Genomic DNA, 19,916 nt, shown 5'->3' with positions numbered 1-19,916 from the left:
ATTCAGCCCCTAACCTGGGACCCTCCATATGCTATGAGTCCAGCCTTAAAAAGAACAAGAACAACAACAAAAATCAATATCCTAACTCAAGAGCCAAATAGATTTAGATGATGATGAGTATCTATATAGTGCTAGCCTTATAAAATGTTTTAAGATGAACTACGCCCAAGAGTTCCCATTGTGGCTCAGTGGTTAACAAATCCGACTAGGAACCATGAGGTTGCAGGTTTGATCCCTGGCCTTGCTCGGTGGGTTAAGGATCTGGCATTGCCGCCCAAGAGTTCCCATTGTGGCTCAGTGGTTAACAAATCCGACTAGGAACCATGAGGTTGCAGGTTTGATCCCTGGCCTTGCTCGGTGGGTTAAGGATCTGGCATTGCCGTGAGCTGTGGTGTAGGTCGCAGACACAGCTCAGATCCTGTGTTGCTGTGGCTCTGGCATAGGCCAGCAGCTACAGCTCCAATTAGACTCCTAGCCTGGGAACCTCCATATGCTGTGCAAGCGGTCCTAGAGAAGGCCAAAAAAAAAAAAAAAAAAAAAAAAAAAAAAAAAAAAAAAAAAGATGAACTACTTCTGAATTCCACTTCTGTTTTTATTTATGGATCAGTTCTTTATTTTTATTGGGAATAGTTACATTAAAAAGCTGAATAATATTAGGTCAGAAAAAGGTACAACAAAGGGGTGGTGGTAGTAAGGGAGAGACAAGGAGAGCTCTGGAAGCAGTGTTAACAAACAGTGCAGAGGGGATGAAAGGGAGAGGCAGGCCATGTACCTATCTGAAGCTACTATGCTAATTTAAAGTCTTCAGACTGCTGGGAGAGTATGGGGATGTGTGATGAGAAGACCTAGATTTAAGTTCTGACACTACTATGATTAAACTCGGTTATCTGAAACAAATTATTTATCATCTGTGAGTTTCAGTTTCAGTTTCTTTGTTAACAAAACAGAGATGAGAATGGTATCTGCCAGCTACCAGATACCATGCATGAATGCCCATTTATTTGGAAAGTATCCCAATATGAATGGTGGTGGTGGGTGATGATTGGTAGAGCATTTCCATCTTCAAATACTTTTAATATAGCATAACACTTTTTTTGTTTGTTTTGTTTTCTTTTTTTTTGTCTTTTTGCTATTTCTTGGGCCGCTTCCCATGGCATATGGAGGTTCCCAGGATAGGGGTCAAATCGGAGCTACAGCTGCCGGCCTATATCACAGCCACAGCAATGCTGGATCCAAGCCGCATCTGTGACCTACACCACAGCTCAAGGCAATGCTGGGTCCTTAACCCACTGAGCGAGGCAAGGGATCGAACCTGCATCCTCATGGATTCTAGTGGGGTTCGTTAACTGCTGAGCCATAAAGGGAACTCCCACATGATGCTTTTTGAAAAAGTTTCCTCACATTTTTTTTTCCTTGTCAGGATCTAGAAGGGTTAAAACGTTTGTGTTGAGATGTATAACTTTTGAGAACACTATCAAGTATAAGAGGAGAGGTTTTTGCTTCTGCTTAGTGTGGTATTGATCTCTGAGAGCCATTAGGAATCACTTCTGGGCATCTTAGTCCAGTTCTACTTTGCTTGTCTTGCAAAGGTCTGGGTTCATGACCAAGTGCCAAGAATTTCGAGTGTATTCTTGGCTTTTGCTCTAATCCTCAGTAGCCTTTGGGAAATTTACTGATATTCATTGGTTTTCTGATTGCTAGAGAAGTGGGGGTCATGCCTAATTATTTCATGTGGAAAAATTCCACAGCTACAGAATTTTAAAAATGGTTTATTTAATACTTAAGCTATAAGAGGATTTATTGTGATTCTTGGATAAGAAATGTCAAAACTCGAAATAATGCTATGCCATTTTTAATGTCAAAAAAGCAGTTTTCCTTTATTTAACTTTCTTTTCTCTCTCTCTTTCTCTCTTTCTCTTTCTTTCTTTCTTTCTTTCTCTCTTTCCCCCTTTCTTTCTTTCTCTCTCTCTCTCTCTCTGATAGAGAAATGTGAAAACTCAAAATAATGCTATGCCATTTTTAATGTCACAAAAGCAGTTTAACTTTCTTTCTCTTTCTTTCCTTCCTTCTTTCTCTCTTTCTCTCTCTCTTTCTTTCTCTCTTTCTCTCTCTCTTTCTCTGTTTCTCTCTCTCTCTTTCTTTCTTTTCTAGGGCCGCTCCCGCGGCATATGGAGATTCCCAGGCTAGCAGTTTAATCAGAGCTGTAGCCTCCGGCCTACGCCACAGCCACAGCAACTCAGGATCCGAGCCGTGTCAGCGACCTACACCACAGTTCATGGCAATGCCAGATCCTAGACCCACTGAGCAAGGCCAGGGATTGAACCCGCAACCTCATGGTTCCTAGTTGGATTTGTTAATCACTGCGCCACGACGGGATCTCCCGTTTTCCTTTATTTTGATAGTAATGGTGACTTAGTTGTAATCTATTTGCAAGAAGATGCTGTCTGAGTAAGATCACCATAACTCTTGACCCTTTAGTACCTCAGAAAGCACCAGAGCTACACATTTGTTTTCCCTTCCAGCTTCTTCACCAACTATACCTGACTGTCTCATGGGGAACTTTGTCCATCAAAGGAAAGTGGGCTCCCTATTCAGAAAGGTATCATTGTTGCCAAGAGAGAAGGCAGGAAAAAAGAGCAGTCTTCAGAGTCATGAACATATTAAAGACTTTTTTTTTTGTGGCCACACCCATGGCATACGGAAGTTCCCAGGCTAGGGATCGAATCCAAGCCACAGCTGTGGTGCAATGCTGGATTTTTAACCCTACCGTGCCACAGTGGCTACTCCAGAAACTGGATTTTATTTGCTCATAGGGAGAACTAATTTAAGCAGGGGAGTAAACTGAGCAAAGCTTTACTTCTAGAAAGTGAACTTGGCAGAAGACAAGGCATAGCAGATTGGATCAGGAGGCAGGAAAACCACTTAAAATATAACCGAAGAGCACCTAGCCAGGGACATAGGCCCTCAGAGTAGGTGAAGGAAGCATTGAACCCCTGGTCCATAATGCTGATTGTCCATCATGGTCACCTCTGCCCCTTTTTTTCAAAATATGGATGCCCGAGGCCCATACCCTAGGGTTCTGACTTTGACTCATTTGGATCAGAGGGTTTTTGTTTTTGTTTTTGTTGTTTTTTTCCCCATTTGATTCTTAAATATTCCAGGGGTAATACCTGCTATGCTGATAGAATTGAGATCTGCTGAAATAACAGTAGCAATACTTACTAACCACTTATGTTGTGCCAGTCTCTTTACCTGTGATAACTCATTAAATTCTGAGATACTTGCTATTTTAGGCCTGACTCACAGATGAGAAAATCAAACACAGAGAAGTTCTGTCAGTGGCCTTAGATCACATAATGATTCAGGAGGAGGGCCAGAATCAGAGCCCAGGCTGGCAGACTTCAGAGCTTTGTTGAAATAGGGTTTAAAAGCTTGGTGTTTTGTCCTCTTATTTGCTTTGAAAATAATATGAAATTAAATTAACTTTTCCAAAAAGATAAGATTTTTTTAAAAAAATTCTGTAGAACTTGAAAGTCACACTTGGGATTTTTTTTTTTTTTTAAAGCTGTGTGCTTAAAATGTTAAATTATAGGAAAAAATGATTTATTTAAAAATTATTTTCTTCTGCTTCCTGAGCCAGCCCAGCATGCTTCTCCTGGCTTTTTGTTTTCCTTACTGCTACCAGTGGAAGAACAGAAAAGTGATGTCATTTGATGCCTGCTTACCCCCCCCACCCCCGAGCTGAGCCAATGAAACAGTAAAATAAAATAACTCTAATTCAAGAATGCCTTTACTGACAAAAACTAAAATAAAAAAAATTAGTTCTAGGAGTTCCCGTCGTGGCGCAGTGGTTAACGAATCCGACTAGGAACCATGAGGTTGCGGGTTCGGTCCCTGCCCTTGCTCAGTGGGTTAACGATCCGGCGTTGCCGTGAGCTGTGGTGTAGGTTGCAGACGAGGCTCGGATCCCGAGTTGCTGTGGCTCTGGCGTAGGCTGGTGGCTACAGCTCCGATTCATCCCCTAGCCTGGGAACCTCCATGTGCCGCGGGAGCGGCCCAAGAAATAGCAACAACAACAACAACAACAAAAAGACAAAAGACAAAAAAAAAAAAAAAAAAAAATTAGTTCTAAGTCATCACTGTGATATCTGTTAATATCAGAAATATTTAAAACATCTTATTTAAAAAAAGAAAGAAAATCATCCATATTGTCATCATCCAAATGTATTCACATTCTTCCTGAAGCCTTCTTTTGGTACTGGTTTTAAGTTTTTATTTCATTGGAGATAAAAACTAGACATATTAATATTGTTTATGATGTTCATACATTTAAGGCTTGTATTATCCACTGATGGAAAAAATCCATTAAAATTCTAAAACTGCAGTGGTATATCACCTCATACTTGTCAGATGGCTATCGTCAAAAAGAATTCAAGTAGCAAATGTTGGTGAAGATACTGTTAATGGGGATGTAAATTGGTGTAGCCATTGTGGAAAATAGTATGGAGATATCTCAGAAAACTAAAAATAGAACTATTGTATGACCCAGCAATTCCACTCTGGTATATATCCAAAAAAACACTAATTCAAAAAGATTCATGTGCCCCAATGTTCGTAGCAGTATCATTTACAGTTACCAAGCTATGGAGGCAACCATAAGATAAGGTGTTTTAGGAGTTCCCATTGTGGCTCAGAGGGTAAAGAACCCAACATAGTCTCCTTGAGAATGCAGATTTGATCCCTGGCCTCACTCAGTGGGTAAGGATCCAGTGATCTGATGTTGCTGTGGCTGTGGTGTAGGTCTGCAACTGTAGCTCTGAGTCAACCCCTGGCCCAAGAACTTCCGTGTCCCGAAGGTGTAGCCGATAAAAGAAAAACAAAACCAAAAAGACATTTATACACACACACACACACACACATATACACACACACACACAAATGCAAATGAATACCACTCAGCCATAAAAAAGAACAAAATTTTGTCATTTGCAGCAACATGGATCACCTTGAAGGACATTGTGCTGAATGAAATATGTCAGAGAAAGACAAATACCGTATGATACCATTTATATGTGGAATCTAAAAAAATTCAACAAACTAGTGAATTTATCAGAAAAGAAGCAGACCCATAGATAAAGAGAACAGACTGGTGGTTACCAGTGAGAAGGGGGAGAGGCAATATAGAGGTGGGGGTGTGGGAGGTACTAACTACTGGGTGTAAGGTAGGCTACCAGGATGTATTGTACAGCAGGATAATGTGGCTAGTATTTTGTAACAAATGTAAATGGAGTGCGACCTTTAAAAATTGTGTTAAAAAATGTTAAATCAGTTATAATTCTGACCTTTGGTCCTTAGTTCTATGACAATTTTCTTTTCTTTTTATTTTTTTTGTCTTTTTGCCTTTTCTAGGGCCACTTCCCATGGCATATGGAGGTTCCCAGGCTAGGGGTCTAATTGGAGCTGTAGCTGCCAGCCTACACCAGAGCCACAGCAACGCGGGATCCGAGCTGCTCCACAGCTACACCACAGCTCACAGCAATGCCAGATCCTTAACCCACTGAGCAAGGGCAGGGATCAAACCCACAACCTCATGGTTTCTAGTCAGATTCGTTAACCACTGCGCCACTACGGGAACTCCACAATTTTCTTTACTGAGACTTCCCTTGTGAGTTTTTGGCCTGTGGCTGGAGTTCCTCATGACCCTTTTAATTGCGCATGGCACCCAGATGTTCTGGGAAACTTGCAAAAGAAAGGAAGGGAACTAATAGAAGCAATAAAAGATTTCAGTGATGTGTACCTCTGGATAGCTGATTTCGAAGCTTTTCCTAATTTAAAACTGTGACAGTCAATTGGGGTTGGTAGATGCTGTTACATTTAGAATGGATAAGCAGTGAGGTCCTACGTACAGCGCAGGGAACTATATGATCTCTTGGGATAGAACATGATGGAAGATAGTTTTAGAAAAAGAATATTTATATATGTATATGTGGCTGGGTCACTATGATGTATAGCAGAAATTGGCACAACACTGTAAAATCAACTATACTTTAGTAAAAATGAAATTTTAGGAAAAATTGATAATCTTAACATGAAAAAATTTTTTGTAGTTTCCGTTGTGGCTCAGTGGTAATGAACCCAACTAGTATCCATGAGGATGAGAGTTCAATCCCTGGTCCCCACTCAGTGGGTTAAGGATCTGATCAGGCACTGCCATGAGCTGCCGTGTGGGCTTGGATCTGGCGTTGCTGTGGCTTAGGTATAGGCAGGCAGCTACAGCTCTGATTCCACCCCAAGCCTGGGAACTTCCATATGCCGCAGGTGCATCTCTAAAAAATAAATAATTAATTAATTAAAACTTTTAAAATTTATTTTGAGAACTTTGTGCTCTTATGAATGTCTTTCAGCAATCTTTTGTTGGATGTCTATTTTGCACATGATACTTTACTGAAATTGTTCTTGCTAAGAGCATCAATTCCAGGGGCACTTTTCAGCCCACATTTTACTTTCCTTTTCTGCTACATTCGTTACTTTGATTCCTTCCAGGAATTCACTTTTCCCCTCCCTTCAGGATATCTTACTTTTGTGGTTTTCCTTCCACCTCTTTGGCTGTTCCTTCTCAGTCTTCTGTAGTTTTATTTTCTATTGCTCCTCCTTTGAATGTTAAGTCCTCGGATTCTGACTTTAGCCATTTACTCTCCTTACTCTACAGAATTTTCCTAAGCCAGTTATCTAAATAAAAAATCTCAATGTTTTTCTTAACTTCCACATGTCTCTCATTCCCCATACTTGACCATTTATAAAATTTTCCTTCTCCTTACTATGTGTCAAAATAATCTGATACTATTGATTTTCTATTGCTAATTTTTTTGTTAAATATTTTCTTTTTTAAATTGAAGTATAGTTAATATACAATGTTGTTTTAGCTTCTACTATACAGCAAAATGATTGAGTTATATATATATATTCTTTTCCAGATTCTTTTCCATTATAGGTTATTACAAGGTATTGAGTATAGTTCCCTATATGCTACAGTATGTTCTTATTCTTTACCTATTTTATATATAGTAGTGTGTATCTGTTAATCCCAAACTCCTAATTCCCCCCGACTCTGCCCCCTGCCCTGCTGTCCTCTTTGGTAACCATGTCTGTGTTCTACCTCTGTGATCTATTTCTGTTTTGTAAAGAAGTTTGTATCATTTTTTTTACTACCTAATTTTTTATGGTTTCATTTATATGTTTATATTTTAAGGGCTGTCTTTCCTAAATGGTGTTCCACAGAATGTTAGGTCCACAAGGTGTTAAAGGGTATTCTACAAAAAGACAGGGCTCCATGGTCAAGTAAGTTTGTGAAATGCTGCCTCACCATTCTCATCTTGACAATTCACAACAAACACGAGTCACTAAGAAACCCTGCAGAAAAGCACCTTGTTTGTTTAACTTAGCATTTCTAGCAGCCTTTCTCTACTTTTTGTGGAAAGACTTTGAGTATCTTTCTTGTATTGTATAGTTTGGGACTTGCTTGGATAGGATACAAGGTAAGGCACAAACTCATTTATCAAACCATCTCTCCCTTCCTGCTTATTTATCAGGCTTTCTTTATCATATGTAAAATTCCTATGTATATATAATATTTTTAATATTATATATATATATATATATATTTTTTTTTTTTTTGTAGGGCCACACCTGCAGCATATGGAGATTCCCAGGCTACAGTGGAATTGGAACTATAGCTGCTGGCCTACACCATAGCCACAGCAACGCGGGATCTGAGCCACATTTGCAACCTACACCACAGCTCACCTGCACCGCTTGGTCCTTAACCCACTGAGCAAAGCCAGGGATCGAACCTGTGTTCTCATGGATGCTAGTCAAGTTTGCTAACCGCTGAGCCACGATGGGAACTCCTTAAATCATCTTTAATAGCTACAGCCATGCCCTAGTACATCTGAGTATCAAATTTGAGCTTTCCAAGCAATAAAATTGAAGCCAAGTGAGTCATCCATCATGGTGTCTATTAAAGAAGTTTTTGCATTGGGTAGGAAGTCACACTTGAAGGGATATTCAACACGTTTTGGTAATTGGCTGTACCATTAGTAGTTCAAATGGGCAAGAGTTGTATTCCCCCATCTTTCTTTTCCAGTTAAGAAAGGTTATGGTATTTAGCAACCTAAGATTAGTCAAAGCTCAATTTTGAGTCAGATACACCTGAAAACTTGTCCATACTTATTTTCCTTTATAATATTCTGACTTCATGAGGCAATTTAGTAAAATTACTTTTGAACTACCTAAGAATATAGAAGTAATCACATCTCATCTTGAGTTGCAACTTTTTTTTTTTTTTTTTTTTTTTGTCTTTTTGCTATTTTTTTGGGCCGCTCCCGCGGCATATGGAGGTTCCCAGGCTAGGGGTCGAATCGGAGCTGTAGCCACTGGCCTACGCCAGAGCCACAGCAACGCAGGATCCAAGCTGCGTCTGCAACCTACACCACAGCTCACGGCAACGCAGGATCTTGTTTTTTTTTTTTTTTTTTTTGTCTTTTTGCCTCTTCTGGGGCTGCTCGCTTCTGTGGCATATGGAGGTTCCCAGGCTAGGGGTCTAATCAGAGCTGTAGCTGCCAGCCTACACCAGAGCCACAGCAACATGGGATCCGAGCCGTGTCTGCGACCTACACCACAGCTCACGGCAAAGTCGGATCCTTAACCCACTGAGCAAGGCCAGGAATCAAACCTGCAACCTCATGGTTCCTAGTCAGATTCATTAACCACTGAGCCATGACAGGAACTCCATAAATTTGTTTTTTACATAATTGTGGGACTACTACATTTTATTTTTTTATTTTATTTTTTTTTTGCTAAAATATCAAGTTGGTTAGCCCACACTTTGGACACTTAAAACCCACACTTTAGATCTTAAATGATGCTAAACTCCTTTTCAATTCTATGATACAATGTATATGGAAATGTCTCAGTTTTCTTGGGGGAAGAAGAAACAGCAAACCCAAACATATTTTTATATATAAAAGAATGTTTGGATGGAGAAACTCTAATAGGTTATTGGTGGTTATAGAGAGATGGTGAAACTTTCCTGGGTGTCTCTGTTCTCCAGATCCACTCTGTACCCTATGCTGGACCCTGGAGAATGACCAGTATGAACTATAACCATGGCTTGCTCCCGCGCCTTCTGGTTTCTGGTTGGTTGGAGATTGGAGAGAGGGAGGAGGGTGGGGCTGGGCTATTGATTCCAGCTCCTCACCTGAAGGGCTTCTCCCTATGACTCTCCTGGGTCCTGGTGATCACTAGCTCCCTTTGTCCTTTGAGGCCTCACTGTTTCTTGCTCCATCACTATTTCTGGTGATTTCCCTTCACTTGTCGTGAAGATAGTAGTGATCACTGACCAAATAGTCCACTGTCAGTGTTAGGATCAAGGTGCCTCCTTAAATGCTGGCGCTGTCAGTTATCTCCTGGCTGAATGGATGTGCACTTACATCTTATTTTCCTTTTAGATCCAAGAGTTGAAGACTGGCTGCTCATGTCCTCGCCTCTGCCACAAACCATCATCCTGGGACTCTATGTCTATTTTGTCACTTCTCTGGGACCAAAGTTCATGGAGAATCGAAAGCCCTTTGAACTCAAGAAAGCGATGATAACATACAATTTTTTCATAGTACTCTTTTCTATGTATATATGTTATGAGGCAAGTGTCTAAAGTATTCCTAATGGGAGAACCTTGTCTGAGTCTTTACGTTTATCTGTCATGATGTTTCCTGTTATGACTGTAGGATAATTCTCTGAGATTTAAGGAATTTCAGAAACTTAGCTCACCAGAGCAGGTATTTGCTAAAAAATAATTATATGTAGACCAGGTATTGAACTCCTTAGAGGATCTCGTATAGTCCACCTCACAGGTAGTGAGAGAAATTAACATTTAATCCAGTGACTTGCATGCAGGTAGCCATAAAAGATGGTTGAATGAATCTGTAAATGTTAAGTTTTAAGGAATCTCATAGTTGGAGAAATGAGGTAACTTACTCAAAGTAGTGGAGCTGGTAGGTGAAGGACTGATGTGAAACCAGGTCTGTCTGACGTCAGAGCTCATCGTGATTCTGTAATGAGTTGTCATCATCATGGCAGGAACCTTTGGTTTCTACATACCCTGATGAGCTATGGAGTGGTGGAGGGAGATGGAGAACTTAGACTTCTACAAAGCAGTGGGTGACAGAAGCTGTCCTTAATTGTCAGTAAGACAAGTGGAGATCTTCCAGGCCCCAAAGCAATCTCATGGTGTCTTTCACACCTGCTCTGCTGATAATGTATCTCAGCCACGTCCCTGTATCTACTTTTCTGGGATTCCCTGCTTCTCTCCCATTGCTGGCTGGCTTCCCCATCCTCTGCTCCTTACTTATTTCTTCCCCAGCACACTCTGTGCCTCCTCATACCTGGGACCAGGAGGGTCTGGCATGACTTTTCTGGACATCATGGCCTCTATACATGCATCCTTCCAACCTGATTCCTGCCGTGGATCCACCGGAAGGATGCTCTAGCCTCATTTCTCACAGCCTCCCTGCAGTCCTGACTTACTTTGCTGCATCCTCCTGGATACTAGTTGGGTTGGTAATGTGCTGAGCCATGAGGTGAACTCCAGGGATAGTGTTTTAAACACCACAGTCTAGGTAGTTTTTCTTTCTCCTTGGTTTCTTTTCTTTTCACTATTAAAATATCATACTGATGATGCCTCATAAACTTTTGCCTTTAGAAGTTAATTTATTGTAACGTTTTTATTTCAGCTTTAATAGTAATTAAAAACAGAAACTTAAAATGTAGTGTAATAGGAATTCTCCTTATGGCTTAGTAGGTTAAGAACCCAGCTTAGTGCCCATGAGGATGCAAGTTCAATCCCTAGCCTTGCTCTGTGGGTTAAGGATCCATCTGGTGTAGTTCACAGATGTGGCTTGGATCCTCCATTGCTGTGGCTGTGGCATAGGCCTGCAGCTGCAGCTCTGCTTTGACCCCTAGCCTGGGAACTTCCATATGCCATAGCGCAGCCATAAAAAGGAAAAAAAAATGTAGTGTAATAGAAATGATATAATCATTATGCTGAGAAAGAAGACATTCTAGGGAAAATGTTGGCACTTGTGAGAATAGGATGCCAGAGAACCAGTCATATTGTCAGAATCTTAAATTAAGTCTACCATTTAATGTATACCTTAATTTTAAGTTAAAGCCCTTACCTTATCACTTTCAGGTAGGTACTGTTTTCCAAGGAGACCTTCCCACCATCAGACTGAAAGAATGTCAATATAATCTTTGAATTATGGTCCAGACTTATCAACAATAAGCTTTTTCTTCTCACCAGTTTTCTAAGGTCACTTTGTGGGTGTGTTGGAATTAAGGCTTACCAGACTGAACTCTATTGTTGATTTTTTTTTCCTTGCTTTTTAAAATTAGGCCATACCTGCAGCATATGAAAGTTACCAGGCTAGAGGTCCAGCCACAGCCACAGCAGCACCAGATCTGAGCCGTGTCTGCAACCTACATGACAACTCATGGCAACACCAGATCCTTAACCCACTGAGTGAGGCCAGAGATTGAACTAACATCCCTATGGATACTAGTCAGGCTTGTTACTGCTGAGCCACAATGGGAACTCCTATTATTAATATTTTTGTCTTTCACTTTTCATGTGAATCTAAAGCAAAACTGATAGGTGAGTCTTGTGTTTGGTCAATCTTGATTTAAAAGCCACAGACTACTACTTCACATTGCATTTACTAGCCAAGACAGGAAAAACCGTGTTGTTGCAGCCATCAAACGACTACCTTGAAAATGTTGGTTCGCTCATTTATTTGTTGACTAATTGCAAAGATTGGAAATCATCAGAAAAGACTGAATTCAGACCCCCACTTCTCCCCTTGAGAGTATACAAGCATGTGCACAGGCACGTATAGATATACCTAAAGTCAATCGTATACCAGTATTTGCTCTTTTTTTTTTTTTTTTTTTTTGGTCTTTTCTAGGGCCGTACCCGTGGCATATGGAGGTTCCCAGGCTTGGGGTCCAGTCTGAGGTGTAGCTGCCAGCCTACACCAGAGCCACAGCAACGCAGGATCCGAGCCGTGTCTGTGACCTATACCACAGCTCATGGCAACGCCAGATCCTTAACCCACTGAGCAAGGCCAGGGATCGAACCTGCAACCTCATGGTTCCTAGTCGATTTGTAACCACTGAGCCATGACACGAGCTCCCCAGTATTTGTTATTTAAACAAAACACTCTCAGTGTTTTGTTTTTCACTATATTGGAATAATCACTCCAAGAGGTAGCCATTTTAGTCAGTACACTATTTATATGAATATGACTTTCCATTTTTGAAATTTCTTAATGCTTTGATAACAAACAAGTTCTGATTTGCATTTGTTCCATCCTGCTTTTCCCTCTACACTGACTGCTGACTCAGCTGAGAATGTAATGAAGAGACACAATCAAAACTACCTATGTTGCAACTGTTGAGCAAATACTTCCTTTTTTAATATGCATGTGCTCTCTTGCAGTTTGTGATGTCTGGCTGGGGTACAGGTTATTCGTTTCGATGTGAAATTGTTGACTATTCACAGTCACCTACTGCACTGAGGGTAAGTTTCTCTTTGGAAAACTTGTGATTCAAAATCAATGTTAAAGCTTTTGGGGAGTTCCTTGGTAGCTTAGCAGGTTAAGGAGCTGCTTTGTCACCGCTGCGGCATGCAATTGATCCCTGGCCCCAGAAGTTCTGAATGCTGCAAGTATGGCCAAAAAAGTAAATAAAAATAAAACTTTTTGAACTCTGTGCCTTTTTTTTTCTCTTTTTTTGACTACCCCATGGCATATGGAATTCCTGGGCCAGGGATCAAATCTGAGTGGACTCTCTTTGTAAACAATGAGTAAGTGACTCTATCATCACATTACATGTGTAGAGAGGAAAAAAAGCTAAAAATTATGAGAAAAAAAATCAAGGAAAGTCAGGTGTGTGGTTTTCCATAAAAGGAAAATTGGTGCTTTTCTTTTTGAATTTCTTGCATTAAAAGTAAATTTACTTTACAACGAAAGTAAATTTCATTGTGGCACAGTGGAAACAACCCGACTAGTATCCATGAGGACTTGGCTTCGATTTCTGGCTTTGCTCAGTGGTTCAAGGGTCCGGCATTGCCATAAGTCTTGGTGCAGGTCACAGATGTGGCTCGGATCCTGCGTTGCTGTGGCTGTGATGTAGGCTGGCAGCTACAGCTCTGATTTAACCCCTAGCCTGGGAACCTCCATATGCCATGGGTGTGGCCCTAAAAAATAGATAGATAAATAAATAAAATTTTTTAATGGAAGTAAATTTAGGAGTTCCTATTGTGGCTCAGTGGTAACAAACCTGACTAGTATCCATGAGGATGCAGGCTCTGATTCAACCTCTAGCCTGGGAACTGGGAATTTCTATGCCACAGGTGTAACCCCCAAAAGATAAAAAAAAGTAAATTTAGGGAGTTCTCTTGGTGATGTAAGTAGTAAGTAGTTAGGACTCAGTGCTTTCGGCACTGTGGCCCCAGTTTGATTCCTGGTCTGGGAACTGTGATCCCACATCAAGCCGCTGCACTCCACAGCCAAAATAAAGTAAAATAAAATAAAATAAAAGGTCTATTTATATCTGGTTCCTTATAAAGTTAAAAACATAATTACCTTATGATCCAACGATTCCACTTCTGGGAACATACCTAGAACAATTGAAAGCCAGAATTCAGGGAGTTCCCATCATGGCCCAGTGGTTAACAAACCCGACTAGCATCCATGAGAATGTGGGTTTGATCCCTGGCCTGGCGCAGTGTGTTAAGGATCGAGTGTTGTCATGAGCTGAGGTGTAGGTTGCAGGTGTGGCTTGGATCCCAAGTTGCTGTGGTTGTGGTATAGGCCAGCAGCTTCAGCTCCGACTGGACCCCTGGCCTGGGAACCTCCATGTGTCATGGGTACGGTCCTAAAAAGACAAAACAGGAAAAAAGCTAGAATTCAAAGAGATATTGTACACCTGTGTTCATAGCGTTCTTCACATTAGCCAAAAGGTAGAACAGCCCCTGTCCACAAACCACTGAATAGATAAACTGTGGTACCTTCATACAACGGAGTATTTTTCAGTCTTAACAGGAAGGAAATTCTAACATCTGCTACAATATGGATGAGCCTTGAGGACATTATATTAAGTGAAATAATCTAGGTACAAAGGGACAAACAAATACTGTATGATTCTGTTATGTGGCATACATAGAGTAGTCATATTTGGAGATAAGAAGTAAACTTGTACTTGTCAGGGTCTGGATTCCCATATGAGGACTTATCATTTAATGAGTACGCAGTTTCAGTCCTGTAAGAGGAAGAGAATTCTATGGATAGATGGTGGTCATGGGTGTAAAAGAATGTGAATGCATTTAATGCCGCTAAATTGTACACTTAAAAATGGTTAAGATGGTAAATTTTATGTCCTAAGAATTTTGCCAAAGTGGGAAAAAATAAAATTTTCTTTCATATAAAATAATAAATTCATATCTCATGTGTTTCTGCAGATGGTACGCACCTGCTGGCTTTATTACTTCTCCAAATTTATTGAGCTATTAGATACTGTGAGTATGTGATCACCACACTTGGTAAACATTTGATATTTCAATGAAAGCAGTAAACTGTGAGTGTTCAGTTGTCTGATAACTTTGGTTATCTCGCTTCCTCAAGCAGACCTATTATCTTTTATTTTATATCAGTAATTTTAGAGAATAGATGGGATATCTTTATTTTTCAGTCTTTTGCAAATGTCAAAAGATTTTCTTGTGTATCTACCCTCTGGTTTAGTTAAGAATGTAACTGTCACTACACTACAAAACTGAGCTCATTATATAGATGGATGATAGTTGTTCTGTGAAGTAAATTCAGGAAGCAAAAGAGCCGATAGTTTGTTATCTTGGGTTCTTTATATCAAAGCACTGTGTCATTCATACTCCTTTAAGAGGATAAATGCTTAAAATTCATAAAATTATGCTAAAATGTTAAGTTATCCATGGGGTACAAGTAATTTTGGTAATATCAAAACTATTTCCAGCTGCCTTTCTGAAGTCCACGCTTTCTGGGTCTTCTCCCTTCCTGAGGACCGACTCTGACTTTCAGTGACTGGGGCCTTGGGAGAAGCAAGTGTTATGGATTAGGATCCATGATGAGAGGAGAAAGCCATGTGCCTTTGCTTCTAGAAACAAAGGAAAGCTGGATATTTGTTATATCTTTGTGGCATGTGGATGTAAGTTACCTGGAATCAGTTCTGGGCCTAAGACAGACAAGTGTGTTCTTTCTTCAGAATGTATACCACTACATTTCTTGTAGCAAATCTCAGCATGCTTTACCTTCTCAGCTTGTTACACATAATATTAGAATTAAAAGGGAGAATTTAGTTGAGTATAGAAGCCAGTGGTTCTCAAACGTAAGATGCAGTAGAATCACCTGGAGGACTTGTTGAAAACACACATGCCTAGACCCCACCCTTAGAATCTCTGATTATATTAGGTCTTAGGTGGAGCTCAAGAATTTGCATTTCTATCAAGTTCTCAAATTATGTATTGCCATTGGTTCAGAGTCCACACTTTAAGAACCCTTGCCATAAGTCAGTGGTTCTCAACCCTGTGGTGCTGTAGAACTTAATTGTAGAAAACAAAACCCTGGGCCCCACCCCCAGAGATTTGATGTCAAATGGTCTGGAGTCTTGGCATAGCTGTTAACAAACAAACAAGCCTTCTTGGGCATTGTAATATGCAGACAGGGTTCAGAATCATTGATCTAGCCCAGAGCACTCAATCTGAAAAGAAATGGAAGCCAGAAAGTGAGTGTCAAGGCTCACCCAGAAGAAGGCCACTCCTGAGTGGGACTAGGACCCCAGGTTGCTGGTTTATGGCTTTTTCTGTTGCACCATGTCACCCTCCTCCATGTGCATAAGCAAATGCATTTTGACTTCATTGTCCCTGCTTTGCATGTTCTCAGTGTCAGCTTCCATAAGGAAAGTTGCCTCCATGTCTTTTCCTGAACCACATTCTCAAATACCCTTATAAATACTTGTGTTTCTGCTACTCTGTTTAGTCCGATATTTAAAGGTCTAACTCAACACTGGTCTTGTGCATTTTGAGTATTTTTTTTTTTTTTTTTTTGTCTTTTGCCATTTCTTGGGCCACTCCAACGGCATATGGAGGTTCCTAGGCTAGGGGTCTAATCCGAGCTGTAGCTGCCAGCCTACACCAGAGCCACAGCAACGCAGGATCCGAGCCGCGTCTGCGACCTACACCACAGCTCACGGCAATGCTGGATCCTTAACCCACTGAGCAAGGGCAGGGATCGAAACCGCAACCTCATGGTTCCTAGTCGGATTCGTTAACCACTGTGCCACGACGGGAACTCCCATTTTGAGTATTTTTGAATGTTTACTTCTGGTTTTGAATTTGTTTTGGAAAAAAAAAAAAATCCCCCCAAACCTTACTTTTCTGCCTTTTTGTTTATACAGTTTCTGTAAACTACTAGGTACTGGATGGTGCCTTTGCTGCCCTTCTTAATTCTTCAAGTATTTTCCTTCTCATCTTTCTTTAATAATAATTTGCTTTTGATTTGCTGGAAATCCTCTTTCAATTTGCTTAATCCCTTGTCTAAATTGGTAGGATGAGTTAGGGAGCAATGTAGAATTTTAGTCCTAGGACTTAAAAGTCTTTGTTTTCCCATGTATTTCAAAAATCCACATGGATTTTTTTTTTTAAACCAGTAATATTTTTTCAATAACTTTTTATCATATTCTTTATGTCTTTGATTTTTAAATCTGCATATGGTATCTTTTCACGTTTTGATTGATTCTTCCATGACTAGGCATCATACCTAAGTTCTCTCATACTAATTAGCTTTTAAGCAGCCCCTTGGAGAATCAGCCGCTTCTGTTAGCATTCTTTAAGGCAACTCTGTCATAGCACATTATGATGTGAAATAGTTTACACTTGGCCAATATTTTTGTAACACTAGATAAATTATTGCATGATGTTATATGAACTTGATTTTCTTTAAATTATTTCAGATCTTTTTTGTTCTGCGTAAGAAAAATAGTCAAGTGACTTTCCTGCATGTCTTCCATCATACCATCATGCCATGGACCTGGTGGTTTGGAGTCAAATTTGCTGCAGGTAGCCAAGGGAGAGTTGGGATCATATGTTATAATTGGTAACGTTTCTGTATGCTCTAGGCATAAATTCTATCCTTAAATGCGATTGAAGGAATCTCAAAGCATCAAAGAATCACTTTGATCAAACTGCGGGCCTTCATTAATTATCTGACACATAAACATAGGACTCCTAAGTAGATCCCACCTCCCAATACTCTTTAATATGTAAGACCTTAAGGTGTAGGCTTTTTAGGGCCGCACCGTGGCATATGGAAGTTCCCAGGCTAGGGGTTGAATTAGAGCTGCAGCTGCCAGCCTACATGACGGCCACAGCAACGCCAGATATGAGCTGCATCTTCGAACCTACACCAAAACTTGTGGCAACAACAGAGATTCTTAACACACTGAGTGAGGCCAGGGATCAAACCTGCATCCTCATGGATGCTAGGTAGGTTCTTAACCTGCTGAGCCACAGTGGGAACTCCTAGGTATAGGCTTGTATTCATATCCTTTAGTTTTGTTTGATTTTATTGTTTTCCTATGTAGTTCTATGAAATGTCTTTAAATAAATAATAAACAAATAAAATGGTAAAATGCTTGGTTTTATAGGAATATTCCCTGTATGTTTCCAGGAAGTTAGAATGTTTATCTCAAGTTCCTTGTCTTCTTTGCTTTCGCATTTCCCAAAACTGATACACATTTCAAACCCTAACAGCTCTTTAAAGATGTGTCAAATTGCAGTTGTCTCTCCTTTCCTAAGCATCCTACCATATTAAAGGATGTTTTGATATTGTTTTTTAGGTCAAAAGTAGTTTAACTCAAAAGTTTGGCAAACAGGTTCTTTAGTTGGTTTTGATTTTATGCTTCTGAATACCTAAAATATGAAAAAAGAAAGGTAAGTAATTATTTCCTATCACAAAGTTTTAAATAAGTGATATCCTCAAGGATATATTCTTATCTTATTAGCAGAAGTTGGTTGGGGGATTTACTTATGCTAGTTTCTGCAGTTTAAGAAGTCTTCTATCTTAATAGAATTTTTTCATGAGTTTAAATATGTAAAAAAATAGTTAATACATGTAAAATATTGAGATTAGGGCCCTGCAAACAGGGCACTATATAAATATTTCCTTATGATTATTATCTTGAGTTGGTTGTTGCTTCATGTTAAAGGACTTCTTATTTTGTAGTTATACATTTTTCTTGGTTTTATTTAATTGTATATGTATTTTTGTGGTTGCTTTGTTAATCCTATAGTGGACAGTGATACATATTTTCATCGATAATGGCTTTGGCCAACAATTTTTCACAATCAGAGCTTCAGATATATATTGACTTGTATAAAATCATCCATGTTCTTATTACTAAAACAGATGTATGTGCAATTTCCCTCGAATTTCCTTGTCACTTTATTAGATGGACTTCTCTTGAACTTGTGTTATTGGAATGACTTGCAACAAAATCTCAAAATATGTATAATAAATTGCTCAGTTATTTTTAAAAGCCTAGAGCATAGTGTTATAACATATAATCAAATATAGGCCCAAATTACTTAAAAAAAAAAGAAGCAGCAGTCTTCATATAGGTCTGCAGCCATACTAGACAAGGGTTTAATATTTCTGTGACTTGCCCACCTCTATTGGACATTCTGACTTGTGTTAAGATTAAAGAAAGGAGAAACTGCAATTGAGGAACTCTTGTTTGAGTTTTAGATTCTCTAGGCATGGGGGGAGGGGGGAATCGCATGTCTCTGAGTATAAGGGGACATGGATAAGCCAATGCTAGAAGAAGATGCGAGAACGCAGGGGAGCTGGGCTAGTTGGCCTAAGGGCATTGGATTTTCCAGTTTGTAATGTAGCTCCTTGCCCAAAATTGGTATTTATCTTTTGAGAATTTTTTTAAAGTAAATGTAGCTCTTTTTCTTATAATTTATGTATAGTTTAAAATTTTAACTCATAACAAGATTACTTCATCTGTGTCCATTTTCACAAATTAAATTATATGATTTAATCTCCATTATTTTACTTTGCTTTCTATGTTTTCGTTTTCTCTCACTTGCATGTTGTACCTCTCAGTTCTTCTTACAATGATATTTCTTGACACTTTATTTCTGTTGGTGAAAATCTGAAAATACCTAAACATCCAATAATAGAATGGCTATGGTGTCTTGTGTGTATAATTGTGAAATGCAAATGATATTGAGAGGCATTTAGTGCATTTTCTGTTAAGCAGTTTGATTCCTAAATTATCAGAAATCAATGACTGTTATGACTATGCTCTTTTCAAAGTTTGCTAAACAAGGTGCTTTCATAGCCTTAGAATACGTTTATTCAGATTTCTTCCATGAGATCAGAATAATATATGACAACACTGAAAAATAAGTATAAATTAAAAAAAAAATACAGGCAGACAAAGTACCCCTAGATACAGTGATTTAGAGATACTGGCACAAAAGTGATCTCTCTCTCCATCTCTGTATTTTCTAATTTTTCTTTTCTTTTTTTTTTTCCATATACCCTCAACATATGGAGGTTCCCAGGCTAGGGGTCAAATTGGAGCTACAGCTGCCAGCCTATGCCACAGCCACAGTAACCCGGGAGCTGAGCCACATCTGTGACACTGGGTCCTTAACCCACAGAGTGAGGCCAGGGATTGAACCCAAATCCTCATGGATCCTAGTTGGGTTTGTTAACCATTGAGCCACAAAGGGAACTCCAAGTATTTTCTAATTTTTCTAGTTT

The 19,916-nt window shown here is 39.6% G+C and overlaps 1 protein-coding gene across 2 annotated transcripts in view; it reads left to right on the top strand.

Moving 5' to 3' along the window:
• Positions 1 to 19,916, top strand: part of ELOVL7 (ELOVL fatty acid elongase 7) — a 92,152-nt gene that overhangs the window by 60,790 nt on the left and 11,446 nt on the right. For both annotated transcript variants that reach the window (XM_021077108.1, XM_021077109.1), the window contains exons 3-6: positions 9,507 to 9,697; positions 12,551 to 12,631; positions 14,573 to 14,629; positions 17,095 to 17,200. In XM_021077108.1, the coding sequence (XP_020932767.1) occupies positions 9,507 to 9,697; positions 12,551 to 12,631; positions 14,573 to 14,629; positions 17,095 to 17,200 (435 nt within the window). The remainder of the gene's footprint in view (positions 1 to 9,506; positions 9,698 to 12,550; positions 12,632 to 14,572; positions 14,630 to 17,094; positions 17,201 to 19,916) is intronic.

Source organism: Sus scrofa, chromosome 16 (genome assembly GCF_000003025.6).
Source record: "Sus scrofa isolate TJ Tabasco breed Duroc chromosome 16, Sscrofa11.1, whole genome shotgun sequence".
Classification (NCBI taxonomy): domain Eukaryota; kingdom Metazoa; phylum Chordata; class Mammalia; order Artiodactyla; family Suidae; genus Sus; species Sus scrofa.
The sequence above is the reverse complement of the archived record's forward strand: the minus strand, read 5'-3'. Positions and strand labels throughout refer to the sequence as shown.